Source organism: Ambystoma mexicanum, chromosome 3p (assembly GCF_040938575.1).
Source record: "Ambystoma mexicanum isolate Mex_15411 chromosome 3p, UKY_AmexF1_1, whole genome shotgun sequence".
Classification (NCBI taxonomy): domain Eukaryota; kingdom Metazoa; phylum Chordata; class Amphibia; order Caudata; family Ambystomatidae; genus Ambystoma; species Ambystoma mexicanum.
In genome coordinates, this window is record NC_090925.1 from 1,049,771,599 (window position 1) to 1,049,794,869 (window position 23,271).

General features: G+C 47.0%; 1 protein-coding gene across 1 annotated transcript in view; it reads right to left on the minus strand.

The window, feature by feature from the left end:
• Positions 1–23,271, minus strand: part of LOC138581232 (rRNA methyltransferase 3, mitochondrial-like) — an 88,742-nt gene that overhangs the window by 26,451 nt on the left and 39,020 nt on the right. Inside the window, exon 3 of the mRNA XM_069652414.1 lies at positions 3,879–4,046. Coding sequence (XP_069508515.1) covers positions 3,879–4,046 — 168 coding nt within the window. The remainder of the gene's footprint in view (positions 1–3,878; positions 4,047–23,271) is intronic.

The window sequence follows — 23,271 nt, forward strand, 5'->3', positions numbered from 1 at the left end:
TCATTCGTTATTCTTTCATTATTCCGAGCGGACTGGTGGAAGTTTTCAACAGGACTACTGCTCGCTCCAATATAACCCCATGTATGTACTGTGCTTCCTTTCGCTGTCCCGCTTGCTTCGGTACTAAATGAACGTTACAAAATACGTCAGTATCGGAGTAGTGCCAATTTCTATTATATTATGTGCTTGACATTAAAAGCAACTTTTAAAAATGTTTTAAATGCAGCACTTCGAATAAAGGGATATGTCGTTTCGGCTTCTTTTTTTGTTTCAATAGGATGTATTTTTCTCACGCCGTGCCAATGTTGCACTTTATTTACAATATTTTTCATATTAACGTCTAACTTCTTTTCAAACTGTGTTTTTTTCAATGTTTAAAATGGTTAAAACATCACAGCAGAGACTGTTTGCACTTTCTCTCGGGTGATGGCGTATGCAATCCCCCCCCTCATTTCCTAACTCTGTGCTGTGACATTTCAATTTTAAAACAATCTTTTTTTCGCAGCAGCGAGCTATTTCTTTGTTTGAACTGTGTGTCTTCCATTAAACACAATGGCTTTGTAACAGGTGCACATGGGGGTTGCATTTGAGGGCCTTTACACACATTGCTTTCATGGAGTCGACATTTGGATAGTCGACCACTGGGACCCTCAGTTTGTGTTCTCTAGGAGGATGAGAATTGGTCGTGGATAATCTAGGGGTCTGGAAGATCCTCCTAAGGCATAGGGAGGAGCCGAGCAGCGATGAAGACCGCCAACATTTGGCGGCACTCAGACCAACCCACTAGCACCTTGTTGACCAGCTTCCCATGTGGGATCAAGAGGCTTCACAGAGAGTACACGGTACAGAGGGAGGGCCGCAGAATCAAAAAGGTTCCACACGACAATAGAAGGACCACTGTAAAAGAAACCAGAGGGGACAACCGGCTGCTGCAGAGAACACAATGGGGGCCCTTGCTGTTGGAAAGCTTGTCTGCCGAGGGCAGGTGAATATGTGGGAGTACTATGCCAGTATGCCTGCAACTAAATAGGAATGGAGAGGAGAGCAGAGCAGCACTGCGTGGGACCGTACACATGGACGCCCAATGGCCAGGTGACAGTCGGAAGCAGCAGCAACAACAACAACTGGACACTGTTGGCGGCTCAGTGAAGGTGGACACATTTCCATTGAATATGGCACAGGCGTCACCCAGGAGACAGAAGCCGGTCATATAGCACAGCAAGCAAAGCGTTAGCCGCCCCCCCCTACCCACTATATCTGTGCACAGCCTGCTGTGAAAGGTTCAAATCCCAGCACGGTCAACTCAGCCTTTCATCCTCCTGAGGTCGATAAATTGAGTACCACTCTGTGCGATAATAAGGTCATCTGTTATTTCAGTGCTCTGAAACACATGGGTGTGTAGCACTATATAAATAATGGTTATATTATTGTTGAAGCATGAAGACTGAACAATAATGAACACAGGAGGACACGATGGGGTGGTTTCGTCTCAGAATTAGTCAACCTCTCCTTGTGTGAGCTGATGGTATCAATAAAAGCTCTCCATCGAAACAATGACAAAGTGGAGTGCATGGGAAGGCTAGATGGAATAGCCAGGCGTCCCCGGTTCAGGGTGTGTGTGGTGGAGGGGGCTGCAAGTTGTGGATCACTGGATACCTGCAATGAAGACTAAATGTTGGAACACTGCGTCAGAGGTCCACAAAGTGCAAGGCAAGGCCACAAAGTAAGTGCTAGGCGGTATGCTTTTGCTAGAGTAAATTAGAACAAAGTAGGAATTCCCGACAGGCAGCTACCATCAGGGATCGGGAGTCCCCACAGAAACGGAGTAGGAACCGTATGGGCTACGCAATAGCCAAAAATATTCCCCTTCAAGCGGATATTCCCCTTCAAGCGGGTATTCTAGTCGCTATCAGACGCCACTGTGCACCAGTCCAAGCCCAGGGAAGGTGAGCGCAGTCATCTTCGTCCTAGGAGATTCTGGCGACAGGGAAAAGATTATTGTGAGGGTGCCTCAACGTAAACCGCTAAGCATTAGCAACAATAGGATACAGTTATTCCTTGATTTTAGTTGGAGGGAAAAAGAGGCAAACCTAAGGTGAATGAGGATTATTGACCTTCACTCAGGTAATCAGAATGTTCGGCATGTAGTCAATAACTTCTGGTATTGAGTGCATTCCAGCTAATCAGACTTCAGAAGCAGCCAGGGAATGAAAGCCTTAATCTGCATTCAAGAAACAGCAGCACAAACGGCCTCGATAAGAGTTCGGCGGTAACCCATCGGTGCTAATGGCGATTTGCTGCTGAACTCTTAACACCGCTCCGCCGCTGGATATCCCGGTGCCAAAGGGATAGTCCGGGATATCGGACTCCATGGGAATGGGGATACAGAAGAAACGGTACCGTTGCGAATGGTGCCAGTGCTTTTGTGAAAATCATGCTGCAGCGGCTGGTGCCCACGGCAGGACCTTCCGGGAGCAACAGCCCCTGCAGGGATTCTCAGAGTCTGGCGGTCTTGGAAAGAGTGCCAGTACGTTGCTACTAACACCCTTATAACGGACCGCCAAGCTCATAATACGGCCCAATGTCTTAACATGGAACTATGAACTATGGTTTCATTTTTGTAAAGAAAAACAATGCACTTTACCATGGCGCCTAAAGCAAGCTCATACGAAAACAAATACAGTTCAACCAAGTTTATAAATAACATTCGTACCCTTTGAAGACAACTTAGTTATTTGAATATTCCAAAATGGAACTGCATTTAAATTATTCACACATGTGATGCCATTTACTCATTAACCTAAATGTTTGTACTTCAACCACCACAGCTCCAAAACTTTATTGTTACCATCACCATGTGCTACTAACCTCACAGACATCGGGCCGTAACTTGGGAGCGGGTCATTATCCCACGATAATGAGCCCTCCCAAGGGATATAGGGCTATATTAGGATGGATAAACTGGCTCGAGTGAGTGCATCCATTTGGCAAACAGTGAAATTGAAAAACAACCCATACATATTTGTGGAGGTTCATGCAGGTGCAGCATTTCTCCCAAAAGTCCACTTAGTTGGAGATCAGAGAACAGAGGCTCTGTAAGGACAGTGGGGGATGGTGCGATACCAGTGTCCTCAACCCCCACAGCCTCCGTTTGTATTCGAGAACTAGAAGGGATGGTAACTGAGGGTGTCGGTATAGCCATCTCATAGGGGTTCTCCCTTTTTTTAGTTAATTTGTTTTAGTCGACTTCCTGTTTTTCTATTCACCTGGATACCATTCCACAACCAACTGAAAGAGCTTGCGCTGGGTGATAAATATAGGCAGCTAAAGAGTTAAATGTTTAAATGTATGCTTCTAAAACCATCTAACTTTATGCACAGGAAGGATTTGATGATTCTCTCTGGGAGGGCAAGACATTGTTAACGTGGCTAATGTTTCAGTATTTTTCCCACCACTGCTTACATGTTTCCTAAAACATCTGGTCATATCGCATCTACAGCTGAAAGCAATTAGGTCATGTATTATTTGAACACGAGAACGGTCTCCTTTCTCCTGAGCTGCTTTGAAACATGCCAGAGGATTACAATACACAATACTATTTGCTGCAGTTTTAATAGCAAACTAACGATTTCTGCTCCAGTTTGAAGTTAAAGCATAAGATTTTGCAACATTCGAGCAAACAAATGTTTGATCTACTATCATCAACATAGTAATTAGCACGAAAGATGCATCCCACCTTTTCCAAAAGAAAATGTCCTTCACAATAGTGTTCTTGTTTTCTACAGGTAGTTAGTTATACTTTCGGTCAGTTGTCCTACAGAAAAACAAGGAGACCATAGTCCCCTCTAGGCTGTCACCAAATCAATAGTGGAGGCTACCTTTAGTGAGTAGCACCTTGCTGCAGCCGGCCCCAGCAGCAGATCTCAGAACTGTACCAAGGTTTCCAGGGTCGCGAACGTTGTCGCAGATGAGGATCAGTGGGAGGGAACACTCTAGCTGTGTTGCTGGATAGCTCATTTTGGAGTGATCGGGCCTTGCAAAAATTCCTAGAGAAAAAGAAAAAAGAAAAAACAACGTGGCTGATGAAGCTGAATACACAGTGCTGCTAAAGGGAGCCGTTTTACCACTTGCTGGATTCAGCCATGCTATGAGAAATACGTTTAACATGCATATGAGAAATTAACTTAAAATTGTTTGAAAATGTTAATAAAGAAAAATTAGGAGACATCTAGCACATTTCAGGAGGGGTGGGCGTGGCTGGCAGCCATGCAGTGAGGCTTCATTAACTACGGAGCTCCCGCATTATCCTTCAATTGATAGTTGGAAACGCCCAATTTCGACCAAATTTGCAGAAATAAGGGGTCGGACACTGCGGGGATCTGTGCCTATGGCGGCACTGTTGCTGGCTTCCGGTGTAACGTCACTTTTTGCTATCTGTCAGAAAATCCTATCGGTAGGAAAATCTGACAGGAATTGTAATGTCATTTTTTGCTACCCGTCAGAAAATCCTATTGACAGCAGGCTTTGGGCAAGCCACCCAGGGGTAAGAAAAAGTGACGTGGTAGGAAAATCTGACAGCCTGACCGGTCATTTTTTCCTACCCGTCAGAAAATCCTACCGACAGCAGCCATTGGGCAACCCACCCACGGGTAGGAAAAAGTGATAGGATAGGAAAATCTGACTCATTTTTCACTACCCATCAGAAAATGCTACTGAGAGCAGGCATTTGCCCTTGTACCAGGTAAGTGGAGTGAGAGGTTATGGAAACAATTTTTCAGTTTGATAACATACCCAAGTGGATTGAAACCTCTCCCGATGCAAGATCCTCACGGAGCTCGGTGTAGGTTTCTGAATGCCCAGCCAGTGTGTGTGTGCTGAGGGGGCAATGTTCAAGGCGCTTTAGGAAGTAGCATCCTATAGAGAGATGGGGGCATTGCTTAAAGAGTTGGGGACTGAGACCCCAAGAGTTTCCGGCAGTATGCTGTCACACGTGGGTAGGGTGCAGAGTGCCCTCTTACGGCAGCCCAAACACTGATGTGCTTTCTTCAAAGAGGCGTTTTATTTGCAGGTAATTTCTTAATGGGGGCGGGCATGTTAATGGCAAAACGAGGAAAGCAGATTATTGTGTAAATATAGACTGGGGTGTGAGAAAATCGCCCCTCAAACAAAAGGGCCCTGCCTCTCTGACTTTTGATCCTGATGAGAGCCTCAGCCCAGATCCCCCATGAATGAGGGTCTTGTGGAACGCCAGGCGCCCGCTCCCTTCTCCCTGACATCAGCATGCTTTGCCCTGCCCACCTCATGTTACTGCTGGGGGAGATGGCTCATCCAGGCAGCACTGAGCCTCGACCACATCAAACAAGATCTAAGGCGCAGGCACCCCCTCACCCATGCCCTGGGCCGCTGTACAATGGCTGAGGTGTGTATACACTGCCCTAAGCGCCCCCTTCCCTACCCCTACTGCTTTCCTCTGTACAAAGATGCCTCTGTTATTTCGGCAGCCCTGCCCCCATTATTTAACTAGAAGTCATGACTGAGCATGCGCATGCACTGCACACTTTATTTAGTATTCATTTTTGCAGTTACATAGCACTACAGGCTTCCGAGCACTGCTCATTACCAACAGAGTATGGTGCTCATTTATTTACCTCAGCAGATTAAACGTCAAAGCTTTCTCTGAATACGGAACATGAGGGAAGAAACCTGGGCATGTACTGCAGTGGGGGCGGATGGATGGTAGCACACGCGCATGTGTGTAAGAGCCCAGGGGGGCATGGAGAAACATCCACAATGGCTGAGAGGCCAATGTGGGCATGTCTAGACTGGTGCAGCAGAGGTCCACTAATGGCAGAGTTCTATCTGGCCATTTTATGGTCACAGTAAAAAGAGCTTCCTGGGGGGTAAGAGGGGCTGGGGGCAGGGGGGGGCACACAAACATCACATAGGCAATAGGCCCTGGTCATTCTACAGCACAATTCCAACCATGGAAATGACTTTTGAATAAGTTGCCATAAGTAAGCAAAATGGGAAATAAAAGCAAAATTTAAGTTATTTAAAAACTTACCTGGAAAGGCAGCAGCAGTACTACTCAGGACTCAGGGACTCTAGAGAGATTTCACTGTTCAAGTCATCAAACAAAGAGGGCTACTACTCCCCCAAACCTGTGCATATAAGCATTTTCCTGCCTCCCACTATCCAGTCTTGCCTCTGGACAGCCCCTCACACCTTTCCCCAGTATTCGGCCAATGTCCTTCTGCCTCCTGCCATCCTCTTCACCCGAGCATGCCCTCCCTTTTATCACACACTCCCATTTGCCAGGCGCCCCTTCCCCTTGGTGCTGCCTGCATCCCTCCCCCCCCCCCCCAAGCCGGTGAATCTCCATGGCTGGTGACTCACCACTAGGTCGTAGGTCTGGGGGCCACCAATAGGCCAATGTGGACAGGTCTGCATACAGACTAGTGCAGCAGAGGTCCACTGCACACTTTTAGTATTAATTTCTGTATTTACATAGCGCTACAGGCTTCTGCATTTTGGAGCTTGTAGTATTTATTATATGTCAAATTTAATATGGAACTCCAAGTGCGTCCTATCATTTCATACACCATGAGGAGAAACTGTACGATTTGGTCACAGAACAAGTGTGTTGATAATTGTCCAGTAATCAGGGTATCTGCAAAAAGAAAGATGTTTTTGGAGGGGACACCATTGTGTTTACTCACTAGCATACTTTTGTGTTCTTCGCTTGTGTTTGAGCCAGGATCATGACCTAATCCCGTTGAACGTTAAATAATGAACAATGTGCGCAAAACTTTTAGTTTCCTCGTCACGTTTGAAACATATGCTCCTTCCTATACACCTGCAATTAAATAATATGAGACAATTGGTCCAAAGAAGTGGCTTCAACCCTCTTCGTTCCTCCTGCCGCAGACCCATACTTTTAAATGCTTGTGGTGTTGTCTTCCTTGGTATGCATTTTCACCCTCCTAGCAAAGTAAGGACTTAATCACGAGTGGGAGGTATCCGACCCAACACAATTAGCGTTACTGCAACGTCTTACTGGGTAAGTCTCCATTTTTTTTTTAAGTCCAAATACCTCAATGCAGCATTTTTAGGCACAATTACCATGGTGGTAATTGTGCTGCAGTAATTTTGTGGAAAATGGGGGTGCAGGGGAGGGAGGAAGGTCAGCACATTCACCTTCAGCTCAGAGCTGGAGGTGAATGCTCTGAGTTACCTGCAAACTCGGGATTGGCAGCGGTAATAGCGTTACCGCTGCATTTCTACAACTCCGCCTAACTCCTGATGAGGCCCAAAGTGTCATCTTGACCTCAATAGAATGCCCCTCAAAAACATCCAAGCTTGACCTGCCCCCACTTCAAGGCTAAACCGGTTTAGTGGTATGCATAAGAGTGGGTGAAGGTGGCCTCTTGACATGCCATCCCTCAAGTGAAACCCTGGGGAAGAGATTGCTCTATTATCTAGAGACTAATATCCTGCAGGGCTGCTACCCCCCAAAAAAGACTACTATAGCGGGTGGCAGCACGACACCTTCATTTTCTGGGGGAAGGGGGGGATAGAGCTTCAGACTGAGGGTACCTCCCCTGTTGGCACTTGGCAGAGGCAAAGTGAACGTTGCCGTCGCGGCCCGCACTGGCCTACCTTAGTTATTGGATTCAGATGCTGGATAGGAATTGCAAGGGAAGGCCAGACAGACCGTCATCGAGGCTTTCTCGCGGAAGGAATGCAGCAGGAGGTCACCACAGAGGCAGCTGCTCTGTTGCAGGCGGTCCCGCAGGAAGAATGCCCCATCTTGGCAGCAATAGCGGCGCTGAAGACTGCATTGGAGCACAAGATATATGCCGTTATCGTAGATGCTGGCCTACTGAGGCAGGAGGGCGGAAGGCAAAGATCCTACGTTGAAAATATGCTCCTGCAGGAGCGGGGGCCCGACACGCTAACACAAGGGCTTACTGTGGAACAAGCACACAAATCGCTGGCAAAGAAGTCCTCGCTTGGCGCACACCATGCCACCCCAACCCGAGACCGTTGATTGCGAAGATCATGAACTACAAGGATTGGGAAAGGATTCTTGCCTTTTCTAGGGAGGGGGGCATCATCACTAGAGGGTCTTCAAGGTTGGATATACCCCAACTATTCTGCCTTAGTCCAGCGCATAGAGCAATGTTTGGGCCTACCAAGGAGCGACGGGAAAACCTGAGATGCATTTCGCTCTATCCAGCAAAACTGAAGATCTTGCACAACGGAAGGTCGCATTTCTTCGAGGGCATGACACAGGCACATTACTGGATGGATGCACAGGGGATAAACCAGCTCCCCCCTCCACCCCCAAGCAGGTTCTCCTTCCCTTATAGCATATACGTATGGGTGTGAGTGATACAAAAATGGATTGCAGGAGCATGTGGAACTGGGACACCGGAAAGTAGAACTGGTGCCCTGAAGGTTGCTACTGCAGGCGAGTGTCACATAACCCTGTTGTCAAAACAGAAAGGTGATGGCTGGAAGGTTTTGAATTAATCATACCCACGGGCAAAGCTCTGGCCAACCCTCCAAACCATCGTTTTTCAGCCTGCCAAGCCATTACAGAAGGGGAAAAACCATATGCAAATCAGGCTTGGTCCTACCCCAAAAGGGGCAGTCCAGCCCGAACTGCTAGGTCACATCCCTTCTGCACGAGACCACAAGCATCCCCAGACATGTTTCAGCCTTGCTGGGCATCATCAGTGAGGAGTAGCTTGGGTCTCTAGGCCCAGCCGACTCGGGACCCACATCTGGGCATTCCCGTCCCACTCAGGGTGACTTTGGCAAAACAGAAAGGTGATGGCTGCAAGGTTTTGAATTAATCATAACCACGAGCATACCCCTGTTGTACCTCAAGATGCCAGTTTCAAGGCATCGAGCCGCTGCACGCTAACCCCAAGATGGGGCGGTGGGTGCGCGAAAGGCAGCTGAGCCTGAGCAGGCGAGTTGCTGCTGGGCTGTTTGGACTGGGGGTGGGTGGAGGGGGGGAGTTGTTGGTTACCGCCATTGTCCTCGAGTTGGGCTACGCGGGGTGGGGGGGGTGGGGGGTTTGTTGGCAGCACCCCTGCTGAGAAGGGGTGCTTTGTTGACTGGTCACAGCGACGCTGGCAGGCGATGCGCAGGCATGGGTTATTTTACGGCACTTAGTTATGCGGCCTGGGCGGTGGATGCAATTGTTTGGTTTGTGGGGGAATCACTTGGGGGGTTGGAGGGGTATCACGGCGTTGCTGGTTTGGCACAGCCTGAGTGAGGACGTGTGGGACAAGAGCCCTGGTGAAACCTTTTTTTTATGGCAATGGCCAAGGATCTGAAAATAATTACCTGGAACATTTGGGGTTTAATAATTACATTAAGAGCCTGCAGGTGCATGTGTATTTGATTAGGATGGGGATACAGGTCACGCTTGTGCACAAAACACATCTCATGGCATACAGGAAAGCCACGTTGGCTAGGAAATGGGGTGGCATACTGTGTGGTTCTCCATTTTCAGCATATGCTAGAGGGGTCCTTATTTGGGTGTCACCCTCTGTCCCCTTTCAATTATTGGAGTCCAAGCGGGATGAGGGCAGAATGGCCTTGGTGCATGGGCTGCTGGAAAATAGGGAGAGATGCTTCATAAACATACTCCCCAAATCACGATGCTACGGCATTCTTCCGGTCGCTATACTTGAGACCGTCTACATATAGGTGGTCGTCATGGGTTTGGGGCGGTGACTAACTGCACTCTTAACTCTTGTTTGGAAAGATCAGACAGGAAATACCAGAGACCCACAACACCAGTCACACTCTCAGATCCCTACTGCAACATCTGCAATTAGCCAACGTTTGGAGGGAGCGGAATGGCGAGGCCTGTGGCTACTCCCACCTCTCGGCCCCTCATGGAGTGCATACGCATATAGATTATGCGTTCACTGGGAAAGAAACTTTGGGTGAGTTTGTGGCCATAGACTATAAAGCTAGAGTCCTTTATGAGCATGCCCAGTTGATAGCAACATGACAGGGAACCTTGCAAAAACCTCCGATACCCAATTGGCGACTAGGGGCAGAGGCCATGTTGGACAATGATTTTAATAGCTATTTGAAAGACAGGATTGCAGAGTACTTTGACACCAATACGGGCAGTGTCGCAAAGGCAGGCACCCTGTGGGATGCTTTCAAGGTAGTTATACGGGGTGGCGATTGGGAAGATGTGCACCTTAGGAAAGAGATAATGCAGGGTTTAACTGTCACTGAGAATGCTATTGTGTGTGTGGAGGGCAAGCCAGTGGAGGGGTCTGGGATGCTGACAGAGTTGCACCTAAAATTTATTGCAGAATGGAAGAGACTGGGCAGACTAGACTTCGCGAAATACACTCAGACTACATGCGGAGGGGGATAAACCGGGTAGACTGTTGGCGTGGCTGTGTAAGATAGAAGAGCCGAGGGATATGATAAGCACTATTGCTGGAGAGTTGTGCCATTGTGAAAACCCAGAAAGGGATGAATGCGGTATTCAAGATTCTACCAGTCTTTGTACTCGGAGGACATAATGACAAATGAGAAAGACATTTGGGATGCCCTGGCACAGATAGATTTACCCAGGCTGGATGGGAAGCAGGCGGAAATGCTTGATGCTCCACTGACAGATGGTATTAGCGAAGTTATATCGGACCTCCTGACTGCCAAGACCCCGGGGCTGGATGGAGTCCCTGGGGAATGTTATAAAGCCATACACAGACATACTGGCACCCAAGCTTCTTGGGTGCCAGTATGAAGAGGTGCATGAGCTGGGAATGCTGCCCGGCAGCCTGAGGGAATCCACTATAGTGCCTATCCTGAATCCGGGGGAAAACCCCCACACAACTGTGGCTCATAGAGGCCTCTTTCTGTGGTTTATCAGGACTGGAAGATCCTAACAGCGGTATTGGCGGATAGACTATAAAAAGGTTAGAAGAACCTTGATCCACCCCAACCAAACCAGATATGTCCCAGGGCGCAGCACCTCATAGAATTTGCAGAGGCTGCACCATGTGATAGACAGCATTAACCACCTGAGGGTGGATTGCGCGGTGGCATCCTTGGACGCAGTCTAAGCCTCTCACTCTGTCCAATGGGATTGGCTGCTGGGGGCCATGGAGCGTTTTGGCATCAGAGCTGCTTTCTTACGGTGGGTAAAACTGATTTATACTGTACCTAAGGTGAGGGTGAAGACCGGTAAGCAGGTCTCCGGAGCCTTGGAAGTACACAAAAGGCACTAAGCAGGGCTGCCCGTTGTCACCAATGAGGTGCATTCTTGCACTGGAAACATTGACCATCTTCCTCAAACAGACTACGGAGAGGCAGGTATTGGGATAGACTGGGTGGGGCACCTAGCTTCTCTGTATGCAGACAATATGTTGCTGTAGGTGAATCAACCAAAAACCAGCCTACCGCACCAACTGGATGTAATTAACTGGTTTGTTGTGCTCTTGAGTATTTGGGTAAACTGGAAGAAATTCTGTTTGTTCCTGATGGCGGAACTCCGGGGGCTCACTATGGAACAGCTCAGCTGCCTAACCTGGGTCTGCAATGGAAGGTTGACACCTTTCGATATCTAGGTGTCAATGTGTGGCATGAACCTGCTTCCTCACATTGCCATAACATTCAGAGAACCTTTGACAGTGTGGTAAGCTCCATTGGGTTCTGGAAGAAGCTGCACCTGGGGGTGCCGAGTATTGCGGGCCTGCTAAAAAGGGAACTGCTCCTGCGACCCCTCTACCATTCCATCAATGTACCTGGAAAGTTTTTCCCGTCATTGGATAAACGGCCTGGACCCTTCTATGGGGAGGGGAGAGAAAGAGAAATCGCTTTACGCACTTTGCAGAGGGATTATAGTAGTGAAGGCGTTCGGGTACCCCATTTTGAGTTTTATTACCTAGCAGGGCAATTGCAGTTTGTAGTGAATTGGCTAGGGAATGACGCTTCGCAAGACACTTAGTTACTGCAACCACGGCCCTCTGGTCTATTGATGCCCGGCAGGGCCCTGTTGCGCAAGGTTTGGAAAATCTTGGGGACCTCCGACACCTTGGTCGGAGTTCTCAGGGAACAGAAGGGCACTGTTGGACAGTTCAGAAGACATTCAGAAAATAGGGAGAGAGCCACGGTGGGAGACCTACTACAAGACAGCAGACTGGTGGACTTCCCGACCCTCATTAGTGATTTCGGTATACACAGGGGTCAGTTCCTACTGTACCTGGGCATGGTTAGAAGTCAGGACGTGGCTGGGCGTCCAGGAGGGTATGGAGGTTAACCCAGTGCTAGATACTATGTACAATGTTTCCGAAGGGGGCCACATGGTCTAGACTATATGATTTGTTTCTGAATTGGCGGTGCGCATGTGCTGGGAGGCAGATCATGGGAGAGTTTTCACAGGCACGGAATGGACGAGAGTGATGTCATACGCTAAAGGCGTTTCTAGGAACACCAGGTTTAAGCTTGCCCAAATGTATGTCACACAGGGGGTACCTGACCCCTTACAGGCTGATGCGAATCAGTAAAAGGGGGATATCAGACCCACCCGAGATGCACCCACATAGTGGCAGACATTATGCATAGGTTACTTGGAGGCACCATGGAAGTGACTTTAGAATAAGTTGCCATAAGTAAGCCAAGTGGCAAATAACTGTGGTACAAAAATGCTAAATTGCACTATTATATATGGAGCAAATCTTTAGTCATTAGGCTTTTTTTTTAATAATAGCTTGATATATTAACATAAGCTATGAAGTGAATCACTTACAAAGCTGTAGATAAGAGACACTGCGATTAAATATTTGCCCAGGATCACACACACTGATTAAATGGTGAAACCGGGATGTGGACAATTTAAGCACATCTTCCCAGGTTTAGTTGATAGAGATATATTAAGGTTTTGCTTTGTATTTCATGTGCTTAAATAATACTTTATAGCAATGCCTTAGAAAGAAACCACATTGCATAATAAACTAACCTTTCATAGTAAACCAACTATACACTATTTACATTGTCCTAGAAATATGTTTAGCAATAAGAGTAGAATAATGATAATTTAGCATTTATATAGCGCTACAAACCCTTAGGCATCCGAGCGCTGCTTATTATTACCCACGGTGTGTGGTGCTCATTTATCGGCCTCAGAAGCCAGCCTGACATAATCCTGTTAAAAATGGGCTTCTTTGGAATAAACATGGAGTAGTAAGAGATGAACGACTAGATTGCCGCGTTGCAGTAACAAAATTGAGGCGAAGCGAGCAGGAGCCGGCCTCGGCCGAGACGCCGGCCATCTTGCAGGGGGACATTGTTTGCTGCCTGCCTCAGTAGTGAGAGAAGGTGCTCGGAAAGCACTCAAACATTGGGACGCCACAAAGCGGAGGGTCGGGGGGGGGGAGGGTCGGGCCGGGGGGTTTGGGGTTGCCAGCTCGTACTCCGGAGAAGCACAGGCAGTGGCCCAGCAGAACCGGAGGGTGGAGAGGAGAGCAAGTGAGCGCAGCTATTGTTTTTTAACTTTTAATTATAGTCACTAACTTTGACTTTCAATACATTTAATTAAGGGGTAATCCAGAGTAAATAAACACCCTACAAAAAAGGCACTCACATTACCACTTACTGTACTAAAGACACATCCACTCCTAGCTCAGCTGGCTTGGAGGAGCGGGGTTGGAGCCTCGGCACGGCATGGCCATCAGGCACGGAGCCAGTATGGAGAGGGGACCCGGCTGGGGCCCGAAAGGCAGTTAACAGCAGAGGTTGGTCCCACGGTAAAAGTGGAGCTCCAGGCAGCAGGAACAGCGGTAGCAAAGCAGCAGAGGCACCCAGCAGCAAAATCAGCATACAGAGCAACTGAGGAGGCAGCTCAGAGGGACAAAAAAACAAGATTCTTAGAGAGGCACAGCTCCACCCTACTGACCGAGGTCCAACCAGACCAAAACACGTATCTGGGGTTGCTGTTGGTACTCTTGTTCAGAGGAGAATTGCCTAGCATTTCGGTGCTTGACTGCTCCAGGGCAGGACAAAGACAGATCTGCTTTGGATATTTCTCCTCTCTGAGAGATAGTGAGCTAAAGATTCTGGGTAAGCTCTCGTAACCAGGACTAATGTCCGGCAGAGGGACTCACAGGTGTCCCCCTTGTTTTTTTGCAAGAGACCTGGGGAAGACATATTGGATGTACACAGAGAAGCCAGGATTGAGCAGGCAGGCGAGTTGACGCTGAGGACATGGCACCGCTGGAGTGGAGCCTGGGGTTTACCCTACAGAGGAAGAGAGATGGTGAAGGGGCAACAAAAGAAGGAGGCGTCTGTGGCGGCCAAGTTGAAGCAGCACAAGCAGGCTGCGGATCGGCCAGGAGACAATGCAGAGGGCGAGCCAGCAACTAGTGTGGTGAAAATGGAAAATCTGATGGCGGTAATACAAGACTCGAGGAAGATACTGGAGAGTAAATTCCAGGAGGTAGGATGTGTCCTTGGTACATGCATACTTAAAGAAAGTCAATGACAGGGTAACTGAAACAACAGCGGGTCAGTGACATGTAAGACGCACTGGCACGGCTTCAGAACCAGGTTAAAGGCTTGGCGGGGGCTAAGAGAGATCTTGAGGACAGAGCTGAGGACACACAGAGCCACTCCAGAAGGTGTATTCTTAGACTGGTGGGGGTGCCTGAAATAGAGGAGAATAATTGCGCAGAATTATTTGTGGAAAAACTGGTGCTGGACACTTTACGCCCCACGGACCTATCGAAATTACTGACTGTAGAGCAATGATCCCTCTAAACTGAGCGCATGTGCACTTGCTCAGCTTCCTTCTGGGTGCCGCTCATAAGAATTTTAGAAGCGCACACAGTCAATTCCCACCTATTCATAAAGATGTAATAAGGGACAAGCCACAGCAACTACCTAATTTTTGCTTTCTCTCAAAATTAAGATAAATTATACTAACTATTCTTGATATTCTGGTCTAACCTATTTACATTGCCCTACATTACAGGCTTGACCTTGAAAACCTAAAAACCCTAATAACAGAATACACTGACAGGTGGTTAAAAACGAATATGAAAAAGTGGCTGTATGAACAGAACATATAACTTAGATATGCCTGAACACATTAACCAAATTATCTTCCCTCCCCACCAATGACTCCTATACTTGATTCTACCACATGACACGAACTCCCCCGAAAGGCCACATTCAGATATTACCAGAAAACCTTGACTCTGCCTACCTTAGCTCTGCAAGAGGTTACCAGACTTGGATATTAGTCTCGTTTTATGTTCGCTATACTATGAATGACATCCAAGGTTCATGCACAAGAATTTCTGTTACTCATGGTGCGTTAGCAAAAGCATTACCCATACTAAGTAACCTAAGTTTCAGCTCAAATATTGGATACTGAATGTAAGTAAGCAGTCTAGTAGGACAGAAGCACTTTGGAAATCCCCCCTTGCAAGTTAATGCATTATAAAACTCAAATATTAATTTTGCCTGTAAGGATTTTGAGTAGACAAATGTCATGGTCAGCGTCTCCTACTTTAGCATTGCAAACATTACCCTATAAGAGGAGAGAAACATTGTAATATCATTTACTTGGCCTGCAAGGGATAATTGATACGGACTCTGCCTGGCATTATTCGTATATAAAATTAGAGCAACAATATTCAGATAACTAGAATGTTTTTCACACAAGCTGCAACCTTTCAACATGTTCAGAGTTCCATGGAGCATATATCTTAACAAATGATACGTTAACTTGCTGCTATATAAAAATGGTTTTACTGAACACATGTATAATCCTACCCAACAATTGAAAGGTGGGGTATGTTGCAAACAATCTTGTATGTACTTCATAGTAATTGTGCACATGCAGACTTATGACATTTTCTTAAACTCCACATAATATCATTGTGAGGCCTTAAATTGGATTTGCATGCAAAGTATGTTAGGTATGCAAGTTAGTGTTTTACTGCTACAATCTCTCACTTTTTACAGAGCCCTGTCAACTAATATTTGAGGCCAGTACAGGAGCCGGGCAGGGGGAACGGGTGGAAGGGAAAAGGAGAACACTCCTTTGGGGTGAAGAACAAATCAGCAACTTTCAAAAACCAAATCAGATGTTTTGGCAGTACAGTGCAGGAAATGTTTGCTGAAGAATAGGAAACTATATTAATAGTCTAGGAAACTGCACCTTCTCTTTCTGTCTATGCTCAGCTGCTGAGGGTTTTTCAATATAATCATGGGTTTGCATGTATTTCCTCTAGCATCCCTCTGCATTTTGTTCAACTGATAACAGTGAATTTCAGTGGAGGAGTCCCTAGTTAAAGAAGAAGGTAATCAATATGTTGAACCTGTGAGCATTGCTACTGTTGACAGGGCAAATATATGTAATGTTCTTCAACAGGGCACCAGAAGAAACCTCTGTAAGGCTCTTGTTGATTTTTGTCTACGCTGTGGTGGGCAAAACTATAAGCTGTATTATGTGCCCAGTAATTTCACTTCCTATGTCAGGGTTACAAGCAGGGTGTGTATACGATTTTACTCCATACTTGGAATCAAAATATTTTTCAGGGAGAAAGAAAGTAGTTGGCTTTTCCAGTAGGGATATTTTAGCTTATTGAAATATGTTCTTTCCCCTTAAAATTCCTCTTGAGATCAGGCAGTAATACTATTTGAGTTTGTACCAATGCCACTGCTCTGCTGGTCATTGATTCAAAAGGATATCAGTGGATCTTTGCGGGTAGAAGCAGGGGTAGATTCCTATATGTTCATGGCTTCCCGTTTTTGTTGGGCACATTGCCCTGTTTTTAGGGAGTAAAATGGATGGTGTATCTGCCTCCTAACTGTAAGGCTGGTTTTGAGCAAACGTCACAACTCACAGACCAACATAATGTGGATAGTGAGCAGAGGTCCAGGAATTCTGATCATCATATTCTGTGGTGCAGTAATTCTGATGCAATTATCATCCTTACACAAATTATGAGAGGCATTTTCTCCTGTCCCTCAAATTACTCCATTCTTTGACAAGACAGGAGGCTCGCATTATGCTTCACTCTTTAATTACTGCCATTCAGCATTTTCAACAAAACATTTAAAACCATAACATTTGCTCTTTTATTCCCTTCCTTATGTAAAACATACCAAATATGAGAGGTTTTAAAAGTTCTAAAGCCACTGTTCTTTTTTGCACTTCCTCTCCCATGATCCTCCGGGGCTTAGTAGTCCTGACCTCTCCTGATCCACCTATCCAAGAGCAGGTCGCAGTATAAGAACCCTCCATGATAGTCCTCTGCCTCTTTGTTTTTGCTGCCATTTTGAGATAAGTACCTGTCCCTTATTTAATGATAAGTTTCGGGGATCACTTCAATATTAGAAAAAATGATTATTTGTATTACACCTGTTGTCTTCTTGACTTATTTAATTTAATGAGGAATTAGTGCTTACCTCACAGGGGTTCAGCGCGTGCACGCGTCTGTAAAGTATATATATTTATTGACATGAAAGCGTTATCAGGTGAGTAAGCTTCGGATTTAATATAACAGGAGCGGTTGTCGGAGCCGCGAGTGAACGCGCCCGCCTTAGGCTGCCGGCCCCGCTCCGCCAGGAGACGCAGAGAGTCGTGGCGGTCTCTAGGACCCAGGGGAGCGGGAAGAGATATGCTTCCCGGCATTCCCTGGGGACACCTCAACGCTCGCGCGTAACGTTTTCATTACATCGCGAAGCAGAGAGTGACAGTAAGCCTCCACATCACAGGAATTCAACAAAAAAAAATAACAATAACAAAAAAGAGAAGAAAACAGATTTTTACCGTGCAGATGGGAGAAAGGGATTATCCTGCTAAAGCAAGGCAGACTCTGCGCCGTAAGGTTTTTACTTCCACTACTTTGTACAGCCTTCCCACCCCTCAGTGCTGACAAGCTGATAGTTTGCCCTGCCAACAGCAGTGATGGCTGCATACAGAAGCCCTGGCCAAACGCCATCAACTTCTCCGGAATGGAGTGCAGAAAAATGGGAGGAGGATCCCTCCCACCAGGAAGCCGATTTATCTCAGAGCTTTAAGAGAGTGCTAGGGGACTCGCTTACTCAAGCAGTCTCGCTAGGAGTACAGCCTATAACACAAAGGCTTGAAATTTTGGAGGCTATGATGGCAGAAAGGCAGAAGCAGGTAACTGCCAAGAGAAGGCGGGCAGAGAGCCCAGAGGCAGGGCCGTCAGCCAGACACCCCGCAGATGGGGTTGAACCAAAGGGGCGCAAGGTAGCTCGGAAGAGCAAACACTCTTTGACACCCCCCCCCGAGCACTAATGAAAGGGAGGATGCTGCTCCCCAAGATGTAAGCGACCCTGTCGCTAGGCTAAAGAGAGCCTTCCTGGAGAAACAAAAAGAGAACCAGGACAGACCCCCAACCCAGGGGGTGAATCATTTAGGGGATTATGACCAGGGCTACTCGCCCGATGAGGGGGAAGGAGACGAAGACACCTCACGACACTTCGAAGAAAATGTCGACCCTCAAGATATGGGGAACACCGCAGACATGTTCGATCCACAGACTATCAGACACCCAAAATCTACAGAATGGGTGCCTTCACCCAGGGTGTCAGCGTACATGTCCCAGCACATAAGAAAGCCGCTGGATAGAGAGTTGCGTTATGAGGTCAGAGTGCCCTAGGCCAGTGTTACCTGGGAAGCTGGCGGAATCTCCGGACCTAGATCCCAAGATGGTCACGTTTGTGACTAAGTCAGCGCGTGATATTAGGAAAGGAATTGACTGCGCCTGGAGAGGATGCCAGGACTAGCTGTTGGACATAGCAGGCCCACTAGCAAAAATAATGGACCTGGCTGAGAAGACGAAGGACACAGATTCCAGTAGACCCCCTCGCTCTAGGAAGCTGGGCCCAGAGGGCAGTGTGTCTTCCGGGAAATGCCAATTGCGCACTTACATCAGAAAGGAGGAGAGGAGTCTTCTTGAAGATTGATGAAAAATTAAGCGATCTAGCCTCTTATGAGGCAGGGGAAAATGCCAAAGGCCTATTGTTCGGCGAAGCTTTCGCTAAAGAGATGGCCCAGTTTGTGGGCACATACTCGGCATTAGAGAGAGCTCAGAGCTCAATAAATAAAATCTTCCCGGGACGTGTTTTTTCTGGGACCGGACGACACAGGGGCCGGACGTGCAGTCGCTACAACTATCAGCGCAGGCCCCAGGGGCAACAAGCCCAATACTGGGAAGGAAAACCTCAGGATACCTTCTTCCCATCCAGATACAGATTTCCGAGAGGTCGGAGAGGGAGAGGATCTTATCGACAACCCAGTGCCACCGCCGGCGAGTACAGCAAGCATGAGAGTAGGAGGGAGAACTCTCCAATTTTTGAGCGAGTGGCGAGGGTTGTCGCGCGATGCATAGGTGATACAAGCAGTGGTGGGACTGCGGCTGGAATTTGTAGGAAACCCCATACATAGAGTAGAACCTTCCCCCATATATATACATATATATGGCAAGCGAGGAGTTAGAGTTGTTGCACAACAAGCTCCTCAGTCTACTAAACAAGGGAGCTAGAGAGCGAGATATGCAAGAGGAGCCAGGTTTCCTCAGCAACATGTTTCTAGTCCACAGGGGAGACGAGGCTCGGCCAGTCATGAACTTGAAGAGGTTGAACGCATGGCTCGAGTACAATCATTTCAAGATGGAAGGTATTCACCTTCTGCGCGATCTCCTGCGGCAAGGAGACTACTTAGCGCGCCTGGATCTCAAGGACGCTGATCTTACAATTCCGATAGCTCAGGAATTTCGGAAGTATCTGCGCTTTCGGTGGAAAGACCAAATTTGGCGTTTCTCTTGTCTCCCATTTGGGTTGGCGTCCGCCCCGTGGGCCATCACCAAAGTGATGAAACCGGTGGCAGCCACCATAAGAGATAGAGGGATACGTATTATCATATACCTAGACGATATTCTCGTACTAGCCGCAGACAGAAGTACTCTCATCAAGAATGTACAATGGATCTGCACGCTGTTGGCCTCTTGAGGGTTCTTAGTAAATTGGGACAAGACACAACTAAGGCCAGTTCAGAGGCTGGAATTTCTGGGCTTCACCATAGACACAGTGAAAGCAACCCTCGAGCTCCCTCATCACAAAGTGAGAGCAATAAAGAAAGAGCTCAAAGTAGTGATAGCGAAGAAAGTTATTTCGCTTCGATGTCTAGCCAGAGTAGTGGGATTGTTAGCCGCCTCGATTCAGGCGATATTTCCAGGCCCACTCCACTACCAAGCTCTTCAACCTCTCAAGATCAGGCATCTGCAAGGGGGCGTAGGGTATCACCAACTGGTGACCTTGGACAGCAAAGCGCTCACCAAGCTTCATTGGTGGCTTCAGAATATGGAGGCGTGGAATGGCCGGGCCATTTTCGGAGACGCACGAGAGTTAGTTATAGAATCGGACGCAAGCAGGTCAGGCTGGGAAGCCAGATGCGAGCAGGTAGAAACAGGAGGAAAATGGTCAGATCAAGAATTGCAGCTGCACATAAATTGCCTCGAGTTGTTAGCATGTTCATTTGCAGTGCAAGCCTTCACGAAGGGCAAAGCAAAGTGTTGTATCCTGCTCAAGATGGACAATATCTCTGCAGTTCGCTACATAAACAAGCTGGGAGGGACGAAGTCCAAGCTACTAGTGGAATTAGCAACAGATTTCTGGCATTATTGCCTGGAACATCATATTGCAGTCACAGCAGAATATTTGCCAGGAGCTCTCAATGAGGTAGCGGATTGGAACTCGAGGTATCTGATAGATTCAAGCGATTGGAAACTTCACCCACGAGTTTGAGAAGCTGCAGAAGCGCTGGGGCCCAATTCACATAGATCTATTTGAGTCCAGACTGAACGCTCAAACGCAGACATACTTCAGTTGGAGGATAGACCTGGGAGCAGCGGGCACAGACGCATTCCTACAGACCTGGCACGGAGCGCTTCATTACGCTTTCCCGCCATTTGTCATGATCACGAGAGCGTTAGCGAAGGTTCGCAGAGATCGCGTCGAACTCGTGATGGTACTACCGCTCTGGAAATTCCAGCCCTAGTTTCCAAAGCGATGGAACTTTCTTCGGATTTTCCAAAGATTCTACTAGGACCGTCCGGCCAGAGCCACCCCCTGATAGCAACAGGCAAGCTGCAGTTGCTGGCCTGCAGGATTTCAGGAGAAAGTGGGAATTGCCAGGAATTTCGCAAATCGCTGCAGACCGCATCAAAGACTCCTGGGCACCTTCCACCATTAGGAGCTATAGCACTGCATGGAAAGCCTTGGTGCGATGGTGCACAGACCAGTGTCTGGATCCCGTTTCAGCCCCTTTAGTGCAAGTTCTTAACTTTCTGGCGACTACATTTCAAGAAGGGGGAGCTTTTAGAATGTTAGGTGATTATAGATCAGCGATCTCAGCGGGACACAATAAAATAGAAGGGATCGCAGCAGGCGAGCACCCAGCGGTCCTGAGGCTTCTCAAAGGAATAAAAATAAGAACGCCCCCAGAAACGAAGTACGCAGTCTTATGGGATGTTAGAGTAGTGTTCGAACTTTTCCTTAGATCGCCAGCGAACAAAGATCTTTCCCGCTCTCAATTATCAGGTAAACTGGCAATGTTATTGTGCCTTACATCATGCTGCAGAGTATCGGACATAAAGGCGTTGGAAACCGATAGAAAGATCTTCTATCCAGAAGGGGTAGCTTTTCACATAGCGAAAAGAACGAAGACTGGTTCGCGAGTGGTTTCATACCCTTACTTCACAGAAAATGAAAAGCTATGCGTTGCCCAGTGCATCAAAGATTACGAAATCTCCACAGAGCACCTTAGGCCGCGAGTGGTTTCCCAATTGCTTATAGCGCGCAGAAAACCTTACCACGCAGTTGCAACGGCTACTATCGGTAGATGGGTGTGCAAAGTCATGCAATGGGCTGGAATTGATCTGTCAATATTTGGGGCACATTCTACGAGGGGTGCGATGGCTTCTAAAGCATTTACAGCTGGGGTCTCTCTTCGGGACATTATGAAATCGGCCTCAGAGCCGACCTTTAAAACATTTTACTTCAAGCCGGTCTCGAATATTACTAATGCAGTGGTGGCAAGCTTTGAACAAGCATAATGCAAGCCTCCTGTCTTGTCACAGAATAAAGATTGCCCACGCTAAAAGCTCAGGAAGTCTTCATTCAATTAAAGACAAGGAGGCAAGCATTATATCCCACCCAAATGCAGTATTTAAAAATCGGAATCTGTACATGTATTTTTGATGCTCAGATGTTGTTGGCCCGCCCTCATGAAGTATTTTCCATTTCTCGTAGGAAAAGACCAGAAAGCGACTGGACTCCATACACAGATCAAAGATGTTAAGAAGTTCGTTCTAGGTGGTCCGGAGGACCTAGCAAGTTACTGTTGAGCAGTCAGTTCCAGTTTTCGTCCAGGGTCACAGTTGATCAAATAAAGGACAGTTTCGAGTTCAGTACACAATGGAGAGAGAAAAGAAAGAGGCAGAGGACCATCATGGAGGGTTCTTGTACTGCGACCTGCTCTCGGATAGGTGGATCAGGAGAGGTCAGGACTACTAAAATCCGGAGGATCATGGGGAGGTAACGCGAAAAAGAACAGTGGCTTTAGAACTTTTAAAACCTCTCATATTTGGTATTTTTTGCATAAGGAATGAAAAAAAGAGCAAATGTTACGGGTTTAAATGTTTTGTTGAAAATGCTGAATGGCAGTAACTAAAGAGAGTAAAGCATAATGCTTGCCTCCTTGTCTTTAATAGAATGAAGACTAATTCCTTCGAGTTACAATTATTCAATTTGCAAAAATTGCATAATGTCTGAATTTTTGACAGCCACATCAGTGATAAGCTATACTTGTTTTTTGTCATAAACAGGAGTTGCTTCCCAATGACATTAAGAACTTTCTGTATTGTCTGTGAGCAGCGCTGATAAATGAATAGCCACAACTAAACTTATTGTTTATCCTGAGCATGGAAAGCTTTTTTAGTGCATACCTGTTTTTATCTCTCTGCGCAGGAGTACTTTTGTTAGGTACTATTTCTTATCTTGAAGTCTTGGACCGGTTGATGAACTCTCCTTATAATCACATATAAAATCATTTTTATTTACCCTGTATTTTCAGAAAAAGAGTTGCAAGATGCTTCTTTTACACTGATTTGTAAAGAATTGCCGTGGTTCGAAAGGGGAAATTGCCTTCCAAACTCTGCAGTGATGGTATCTCACTTACTACGC